This window comes from Lontra canadensis, unplaced genomic scaffold (genome assembly GCF_010015895.1).
Source record: "Lontra canadensis isolate GAN:19392208 unplaced genomic scaffold, GSC_riverotter_1.0 scaffold120, whole genome shotgun sequence".
Lineage (NCBI taxonomy): Eukaryota > Metazoa > Chordata > Mammalia > Carnivora > Mustelidae > Lontra > Lontra canadensis.
In genome coordinates this window covers 3,341,455-3,351,275 of record NW_022631114.1, presented here as the reverse complement: position 1 = coordinate 3,351,275, position 9,821 = coordinate 3,341,455, and the positions used below count along the sequence as shown (strand labels likewise).

Sequence of the window (9,821 nt, the reverse complement as noted above, 5' to 3'; positions counted from 1 at the left end):
CCCGAGCCAGCCGGGCACTCGCCCTCCGCCCGCCGGCTGCAGCGTCGCGCGGCCAAGGTCAGAGGCGCCGCAGGAGCGGCAGCAGCGAACCAAGGAAGCGGGTCAATCCTCGCGGAGGGGAAAAAGCCCCGGGGTGCATTTGCGCCGGAGAGGGCGGCGAGCGAAGGTCCCCGAGCCGGCCGGGCTCCGCCGAGACAGTCGCTGGAGCGGCGACCCCGCACGCCAAGTGGCGGCCCCTCGGTCCGCGCGCGGGGAATCGGGCTCCGCGGCCCGCTGTGGGCGCTGTCCGTCGCCTCGTGGTGCTGAACCCAGCCCCACGGCCGAGCGGCCTGCTCACCCGCCTTCTCGCCTACGGTTCGCTCCGATTGGGGCGGGGCAGGGGCAAAAGGGAGCCCTTGAGCAGCTGCCCACTGGAGACGAGGGGCTGAAACAGAACAGCTGGAAACGGCAGCCCGGCCGCTGGTCCTGATGTGCAGAGGAGACGCGCGCTGCGGCCGGCGGCGGCGCTAGTGCTGATTCATCACCTAGAGCGCCTCACAGGCCATCGCGAGGGCAGCCGACTGGCTCTGGACTCTGGCCGCAGGTTGAAGCAGCCGGCGCAGGAGCCTCGCAGGCAGGAGGTGAGGACCCCCTCCCTTCTCTTGCCCCCAGCGGTCCTAGGGCGGTGGCCCCAGGACAGAGAGGGGCGTGCCCCGGGTCTGTGAAGTGGTCGTGCCTGTGTAATGCCCTCGCTTGCAGTCTCTCCGGTGCTAACCACGCTTGGTCCCCTCCGCCTGTCTCTGGAGCTCGGGTCGTTCCACATCCCACCCTGAGCAGCTCGGTCTGCCAGCGCCGCGATGGAGGAGGAGCTGAAGTGCCCCGTTTGCGGCTCCCTGTTTCGGGAGCCCATCATCTTGCCCTGTTCTCACAATGTCTGCCTTCCGTGCGCTCGTACCATCGCGGTGCAGACACCGGACGGTGAGCAGCACCTGCCCCAGCCACTCCTGCACTCCCGGGGCTCGGGGCTCCCGGCCGGCGCCGCTGCGGCGCCCCCTCTGGACCACGACGCTGCGGCTGGCCCAGCCTGCGGCGGCGCGAGCGGGAGCGCAGCTGGCGGCCTGGGCGGCGGTACGGGAGGTGGCGGGGACCACGCGGACAAGCTGAGCTTGTACAGTGAGACAGACAGTGGTTATGGTTCCTACACCCCGAGCCTCAAGTCCCCCAACGGGGTTCGCGTGCTGCCCATGGTGCCTGCACCGCCTGGCTCCTCGGCCGCCGCGGCCCGGGGTGCCGCCTGCTCCTCGCTGTCTTCGTCCTCCTCAAGCTCCATCACGTGTCCGCAGTGCCACCGCAGCGCGTCCCTGGACCACCGAGGCCTGCGCGGCTTCCAGCGCAATCGGCTGCTCGAGGCCATCGTGCAACGGTACCAGCAGGGCCGCGGGGCGGTGCACGGGGCGTCCGCAGCCGCTGCAGTGGCCATCTGCCAGTTGTGCGACCGCACCCCGCCGGAACCGGCCGCCACGCTATGCGAGCAGTGCGACGTGCTCTACTGCGCTGCCTGCCAGCTCAAATGCCATCCATCCCGCGGACCCTTCGCTAAGCATCGCCTCGTGCAGCCGCCGCCGCCACCCGCGCCTGCCGAGGCCGCCTCAGCATCCCCAGGCGCGGCCCAGGGCGCCCCCAGCGGAGGCGGCGGCTGCAAGAGCCCGGGGGGCGCCGGGGCGGCGGGGGGCAGCGCGGCCCGCAAGTTCCCTACGTGCCCCGAACACGAAATGGAGAACTACAGCATGTACTGCGTGAGCTGCCGAACCCCGGTGTGCTATCTGTGCCTGGAGGAGGGCCGTCACGGCAAGCACGAGGTGAAGCCGCTGGGAGCCATGTGGAAACAGCACAAGGTGAGCGCAGGCTGGGCGAGGCGGGGGGTGGGGGGCGCACAGGTGCAAAGAAGAAGGTGCGAGAAGGCTGCCTGGCCTCTTCCCTGGAGAGTTGGCAGAAGGCAGGATTTACTTCTTTCATTCATTCCCTCATCATTTATTTGACAAACGATGAAATTAATCCAGATACTCTGAACCAGGTGTGGGGAAGGAGAAGAGCATGGAAAGATGATTTAGGTGATCCCCTTCCCCCTGACAGTGTATGATTCTGCACAGAGGGCACCCAGAATGCAGAAGCAGAGCTTTTTCACTCCCAAAGTTGACAGCCCTTCCAGAATTATGACATTCAGGGCCCCCTTCTTCAGTGAAAAAAGATTTTTTAAATGCAAGTGTTCCCACCCACTTGCAGGAAAATGTCTGAAGTTTCCCCACTCTTGGTTCATCTTCCCTGAAGGCAGCAAGGATTCTATCCTAGCCGTCAGTGAAAGGACACACTAATTCCTACAGAGCAGAATTCCCCTCAGCTTCCAGAGCAGAAACTTGGCTACTTTCTCAAGAAGTCTCCAGCACTTTCTAGCCCCAGAATGCCTCTGGGGAAGACATAATTCCTCCTGGGCCTTATTTGAGAATTTGGGTGTGTGCCCTTTTAAGAAGGGAGCATCATTTCCCCCCAGAGACTTTGCCTTGCTGGGACTCTGCCCCTAATGGCAGCAGAAGTATGGGGGCCCTGTAGAGCAAGCCATACTTTCCTCTGCAGGCTGCTGCAAGCCTTCTTCCCCAGTGACTTGCCTGGGGCTGCCACCTCCCTAGTGAAAATGGAACAGACTCTAAGTGCCAACTCCTGCCTGTCAATGTGTCCTTGGTACCTGTCCCTGGGAGGGAAAATCCTCAATATTATGTCACATCCTTGTTCAGGTTCCCAGGCAAGAGTGGGGTCAGTTCTACTAATGAATTTTCACCTTAATTTTCTATCCAAAGGCCAAGCCATACAACTGGACTCACAGGTACCAGAGGTCAATGATTCTGGCCTAACAGAGTTAGAGTCCCTTGTCTGATGAACACAACTATATCTGCAAATTTGTACACTTATCATTCAATATCCTCTTTCCAGTAAACTCTCACTCCCCAAAGAGGCAGAGGTCTCTGAATGGCCCATCAGGAACTATGTATTCTGCTTGAGGAGGAAAGACATGGGAAAATAAGCAATTTGCCATGCTTACCTTGCATCATCCTACTGGAAATGGACAAAAAAGGTAGCATAGATGAGAAGAGAAGGAACTAAGCATTCCTCTTATAGATTTGCTATATTTAGTTACTATATCATTTCATCTGCTACAATGTGTGTGCTATTATTATAATTTAACATTTTCAAATAAAAAATCAGAAAAGAAATGGGGAAAACATCAGACATCCACATTGGAGTAGGAAATTTGCAGAAGAGACATCATTTCACAAATAAAATCTTTTGCAAAAAGGCTGTGATCAGTTATCAAGACAAGAGGTGTAGGTTCACATTCAGATTTCACGAGCTCTTACATTTTCACAGCCTAGAGGCCAGAATTAATTCTAGGTGTTGCCATCTAAATCTTTAGGCTTAGTGGAGAATGGAAACCAACATGAATTGAGAGGAGCATGCAATCTTAAAAGAGACTAAGATTCTTGCCAGGAAAAGTAAGTTGGATTATGATCTATGGTTTCGAGAACCAAGATTATGCAGGAAAAAAAATCATTGGTCATCCCTCTCTTGGTATCCATAGCACTTTTAGAACATTTCTATCCTCAACCAACAATGCAAAGTTATAAGGAAATATTTTAAGCACAGGTGATATTTGCTCAACAGAGTGGGAAAGTTATCTGTGGGAAACAGGACTACGCAGAGTCTGGTGTCTCAATTTTATTTGCAATGCCACAGCTTCAAGGAACTAAGACATACTCCCAAATCCAGAAGGAATGATGTGAGATACTTTTCAAGAATGAATAGAAGTTCTCCTGTTATCTTTTAGCAGGTGCTATTCTTCTACAGAAAGGACAGTTGTTGAATGCTTACTATGAGCAACTCGACGAGGGGCTAGGGAGCACAAGTGGAATGTTTGGTCTGGTTTTGTGGACAGGCTTCTAGACCTCCACTGTGAGGGTAGCTACTTTTGAAAGAGAAACTGGAACACTCAATTTCACATGCCCACCGGGACAGTTTAAGTTCAGTGAAACTTAAAGCCTCTGTTGTTATCATCCAAAAATCCCAGCAGCCATGACAAAGCCTTGTGGTACTACCAGAACTAGATTTGGGACAGAAATACTTCCCTAACATGCCTGTGACTGCAGAAGCCTTCCTTAAGGCCCTGCTCTAATTCCTCCCAAGCGTGACCAGAGTTTGTCATCTAATTAGTGATTTTTTAGCAAAGAGACATCTAAGTGACACTGAAATCTATTTTAAAACAAGGTTGATTATCACCTTTTGAAAACAGTGTAAAAACTTTAGGTTTAGGGGCGCCTGGGTGTCTCAGTGGGTTAAAGCCTCCACCTTCAGCTCAGGTCATGGTCTCAGGGTCCTGGGATCGAGCCCCACATCGGGCTTCTGCTCAGTGGGGAGCCTGCTTCTCTTCCTCTCTCTCTGCCTGCCTCTCTGCCTACTTGTGATCTCTGTCTGTCAAATAAATAAATAAATAAAATCTTTAAAAAAAAAACTTTAGGTTTGGGCTATACACATTTTTATGAATTCAATTTCTTATTGAAGTATAATTGGCATACGATATTCTATTAGCTTCACATGATTCGACATTTATATACATTGTGAAATGACCACCACAATACATCTAAATTACCATCTGTCCCCATACAAAGTTAATACAATACTATCGACTGTATTGCCCCAGCATGTACATTATATCCTCATGACTTAGTTATTTTATAACTGAAAGTTTGTATCTCTTGATTCCCTTCACTCATTTCACACACACCCAAACCCCTTCCTCTCTGGCAACCACCCCTCTGTTCTCTGCATCTATAAGTCTGGGTTTTCTTTTGTTTATTTGTTTTGTTTTTTAGAATCCACTTATAATGAAATCATGTGGTAGTAGTCTTTCTCTGACTTTTCTTTTTTTTTTTTTTTGAAGATTTTATTTATTTATTTGACAGAGACAGAGAGAGATCACAAGTAGGCAGAGAGGCAGGCAGAGAGGGGGAAGCGGGCTCCCTGCTGGGCAGAGAGCCCCATGTGGGGCTCGATCCCAGGACCCTGAGATCATGACCTGAGCTGAAGGCAGAGGCTTATCCCACTGAGCCACCCAGAAACCCCTCTCTGACTAATTTCACTGAGCATAATACCCTCAAGGTCCATCCATGTTGGCAGAAGTGGCAAAGTCTCATTCTTTTTATGGCTGAGTAATATTTGCACGTGTGTGTGTGTGCACGCATGCTTGTACCACATCTTCTTTATCCATTCATCTACTGATGGACCCTTGGATTGCTTCTATATGTTGGTTATTGTAACACATTTTTAGATGATTCTTCTGGAAAAGGATTAATCATTTCAAAGAACCTCTGATGTGAAGAATCATGTTGTGAAAGATAGGACACAGAGGGGAAGCTTTCAGGAGAGCTTCTGTCTTTTTGCCTATTCATGATGGATCTCTAATTGTCCTGAAGCAGGGGGAAAGGATCATTGTGAGCTCTTTCTCTCCCATAGAGTGACATGTCACAGAATGTCAACCAAGTCTTCCGTAACATCTGCTGGGTCCAAATGGTTAACCCTGAAATTAAAATGAGTAGAAACTGGGGCACCTGGGTGGCTCAGTCCTTAAGCATTTGCCTTTGGCTCAGGTCAAGCATCTGCCTTCAGCTCAGGTCATGATCTCAGGGTCCTGGGATCAAGCCCCGCATCAGGCTCCCTGCTCAGCGGGAAGCCTGCTTCTCCCTCTCCCACTCCCCCTGTTTGTGTTCCCTCTCTCTCGCTGTCTCTCTCTGTCAAATAAATAAAATCTAAAAAAAAAAATTTTTTTTTAATGTAAAATGGGTAGAAATTGATTCCTGAACTGAGGTATAAAATGCAGGATAAATCCTTCTTTAGAAATCTTTGGAGAAGCCTGGAAAATAAGAGAGTATTAAAACGAAATCTTGTGGGGCGCTTGGGTGGCTCAGTGGGTTAAAGCCTCTGCCTTCGGCTCAGGTCATGATTCCAGGGTCCTGGGATCAAGCCCCACATCGGGCTCTCTGCTCGGCGGGGGGGCCTGCTTCCTCCTCTCTCTCTCTGCCTGCCTCTCTGCCTACTTGGGATCTCTGTCAAATAAATAAAGTCTTAAAAAAAAAAAAAGAAATCACCCTGAATAAGGTCCAGTACATTAAAAAAATAATAATAATAAAAATAAACGAAATCTCGTTGATACCCTAGGATTACCGTTCCTAATGAGTCATCACTTCACAAGAGCAAAGGAGGTGATGAGGTCTGGAAATCTCAGGGAAAACAAGATGTCAGGCTCCTCTCATGTCCTGAGGTTCTGCCAAAGGGCACGTGGCTTCTCGGCACTGTGTTCCTAACCTTGTTTTATAAAAGGGATAAGGAAAGGCGTTTCCCCTTTAGAGCCTCAGAGGAAAGATTCCTCCATTAAAAGAAAAAACACAAAAATAAGAAAGGCAGAACATGTAATCATGGCTGAACTATGATCAGAAGTACACTTACTTGAAATCTGGTAGTACATTCTAATTTGGAGATGAAAAAAATTTCTGCTTTAGGTTTTTCTTGTAGAATTCTATCATACATTCGTGTCTTCTTCTTTAATAATACAATATAAATATATTTTCTGTCAGTTAACGTACATCATTTCTGATGACTGCATGCCATTCCTTCATAAGGATTTAATATTTTATTTGATCAAAGAGTCAGTGCTGGACTTTAGATTGTTTTCAGTCTTTTGCCGCTATAAACATCTTTCTAATCAAATCTATGCCTATGCTCTTAATTATCTCCTCAGGTTAAATTTCTAAATATGGAGATGCTATGTGAAAAGATATCTGGCCTTAAGATATTTGTTTCATGTTGCCAAATTGTCTTCCATAAAGTTTATACCTATTTTCTCCCAATAGAAAAACTATGTAAGTAATAAAAAATCCATGTAGACAGGGACCATGGGGAGTGAAAATAAGGTGGATTACCTTGTTTCTCGTAATTAGTTTCCTATTTTCATCACATTATTGTTAGATCAATTTTTAAATCTAGATCTAGATTTTTATATTTAAATCTATTTAAATCTAGATCTAGATTTTTATATTTTTAACTACTAGTTGGAGATCTGCCTTCTCTCAAAAATTGGTTTGATCTGAGCAGCTATTGCCCAAGTATCCCTCTTGATTTGAAGGCCTATGAAAAGACTAAGCCTTCAGGGGTGACCTGAGGGCATTTTAGGGTGGGCTTGGATGGGGGATAGAGAGTTCCGTAGAAAGAAGTACTTGGTAAAACTCTTTGGGGAGGTCTGAGTCCTACCACTCTATGCTGATTGCTGTACACTAGCTGCTGATTCTAAGACCAGTGCTACGGAAGGGCAATGCATCAGGGTCCTCAAAGCACGTGGCATGGAAATATGCACAATCTGAGTGAAAGCCTAGATTTTTGAGAGGTTGAATCTTTGACCACCTCCGAAGTTCTCAGAAATGAAGTGGTAGGCTGGCTTCCATTCCATCTGCCCCAGGTTGGAAGAACCAATGGGTAATCTGCTTCAACTTCTGGAAACATGAGCTTATTATAACTAAAGTCTACCACATCCTCTCAAACATGCTAACATCACCATGTTTTCAAAGCCACCTGGGCTATAGCCCAGCCCCACACTTGGATTTAATTCCAAGCAGGTTGGGAATTCCGGGAGAATTATTAAAAAGAACCCTTATGTTAACAGCCTTTGGAAGGTATGCCTTCCTCAGCATTCCACACATTTAGAAAACAGAAAGTGGGTTTCAGAGAAGGCAAAAACCTATAAACTTGAACTGCTTTTACCTTCCTTTTGAAGACTGTTTGTAGACATAGAAGGGTTTAGAATTTAGGAAAACCTTGAGGAATGTGAAAGGACATTACTAGTGGTAGATCTACTTCCTACTGTCATACTATGGTGTCATTCCATGGTTGAGGTTTCGTATTTTAGCCCCTTTGCGTGGATAGATATTCACGGTGATGAGACTTTAGCTGTGGATGTTAACCATGTGGAGTGTTCTAGAGGGGAGCTTTCTCTTCCTCTTTGAGACAAATCAGGGAAAGGGTTGACAAACTATCGCCCACCATCTGTTTTTGTAAATAAAGTTCTACTGGCACAGAACCATGCTCATTTGTTTATATATTGCCGAGGGCTGCCTTTGGTAGCAGAGGCAATTGGAAGAGGGGAGTAGCTTCAACAGGGCTCCGTGGACTGCAGAGCCGAGAATATTTACTGTCTGGTCCTCTGTAGGGAAACAGTGTTCTGACCTCTAGATTAGGACCTGTGACCACAGTGTGGTCCACTGAGCACCAGCGCCCAGGAGCTTGTTGGAAATGTAGACTCATGAGACCTGCCGCAGTCATATCACTGACTCAGGATTTGCATGTTAGCAAGATCCCGTGTTGACTCGTAAGGTATTTCAGTATTTGAGAAACCCTGATGGGGATGCTTTCTGGGGCCCAGGGCACTGGGCCCACCATTCTAACTGTGCAAGTCATCTGAGAAACGGGGTGCCCCCTCAAGCCTGAAGATACTCAACACATGGACCCTAGAGAGTCTGTGCAGACTGAACCAGAGAGTCTTACTTAATTACTCTGGCACTAAACAGAATCTTTGGTTCAGCAAATTCTGCGTGCTGGGAGACAAGGCAGTGTTCAAGGACCGTAGGGCCCAGAGGAGCAGGAATCTCTGAGGGGTGGAGGTGTGTGCAGAGCCATCTGGGCCCTCCTGGGTGTCTTGGGAGGAGGAAATGCTGGACAACTGATCTTTGCTGCTTTCCTGGATTGAAGAGAAACCCACTGACTGTTGGTATCTCTGCATTTCCTTTTGGTTTGCTAATTAGTTGTTCTATAAAGAAGCAAAGAGAGTGCTTTATCCACTCTTGTGCCAGTTTTGAAGGGCCTGCCTAGGGAGTGGTGGAGGTTGGAAGTATCAAAACCATGGAACCTCAAGGGGCAAGGGAGAATCCAGGTGACATTGGAGAGGAGGTATGGGGGGGAGGGTGTGAATTTACCCCTCCCCGCTTGGAACTTCCTCTTATAAAGCAAAAACTGTGCAGGGTTTACAATTTTTAATTCCTGGAATAGGCTGTTTTCCAGCAGACATCATAAATTCCATCCTCCTCATTGTGCAGATGAGGAAATCCAGGCACAGGGGCTTGCTAAAGTTGCACTGCAAGTTGTGAAATGATCCTGGAAAAAAAGATGATCCTTTATATTTCTTCACTGTACGTTTTGATTAACTATAAAAATGTAATAGAATATTGTGTACGTATCTGAACAAAAGCACATGTGTACAGCTTCATTTAAAGAGTAATTATGAATGAAAGAAATATTTTAAAAGGTACAGACAGAGAGTGGGACAAACCCCTCTTTCATTCAACTGTAATGGAGCAGCAGAAAATGGAAATTAATGGGTGAGGAAGAGACAAACATCCTGTTTAGAATAAAAAGCATAAAAGAGTTTGAGGAGTGCCTGGGTGGCTCAGTTGTTGAGCGTCTGCCTTCGGCTCAGGTCATGATCCCAGGGGCCTGGGATCAAGCCACACGTCCATCCGGGCTCCTTGCTCAACGGGAAGCCTGCTTCTCCCTCTCTCACTCCCCCTGCTTGTGTTCCCTCTCTCGCTGTCTCTCTCTCCCTGACAAATAAACAAAATCCTTTAAAAAAACAAAAACAAAAACAAAACAGAGAGTTTGAGGGTTGGAGGGAACAGAACAGATCACATAGCACCCCCTTCTTCATTCTCCCGGTGGCTCTAGAGGGGTTAAGTGGTTTGGAGGTGGGAGTAGGG

General features: G+C 48.2%; 1 protein-coding gene across 2 annotated transcripts in view; it reads left to right on the top strand.

Annotated features, from left to right (window-relative positions):
* Positions 1–265: 265 nt before the first annotated feature.
* TRIM67 (tripartite motif containing 67) overlaps positions 266–9,821 on the top strand; it is a 43,952-nt gene continuing 34,396 nt past the window's right edge. For both annotated transcript variants that reach the window (XM_032841130.1, XM_032841129.1), the window contains exon 1: positions 266–1,874. In XM_032841130.1, coding sequence (XP_032697021.1) covers positions 837–1,874 — 1,038 coding nt within the window. In that variant the 5' untranslated portion in view covers positions 266–836. The remainder of the gene's footprint in view (positions 1,875–9,821) is intronic.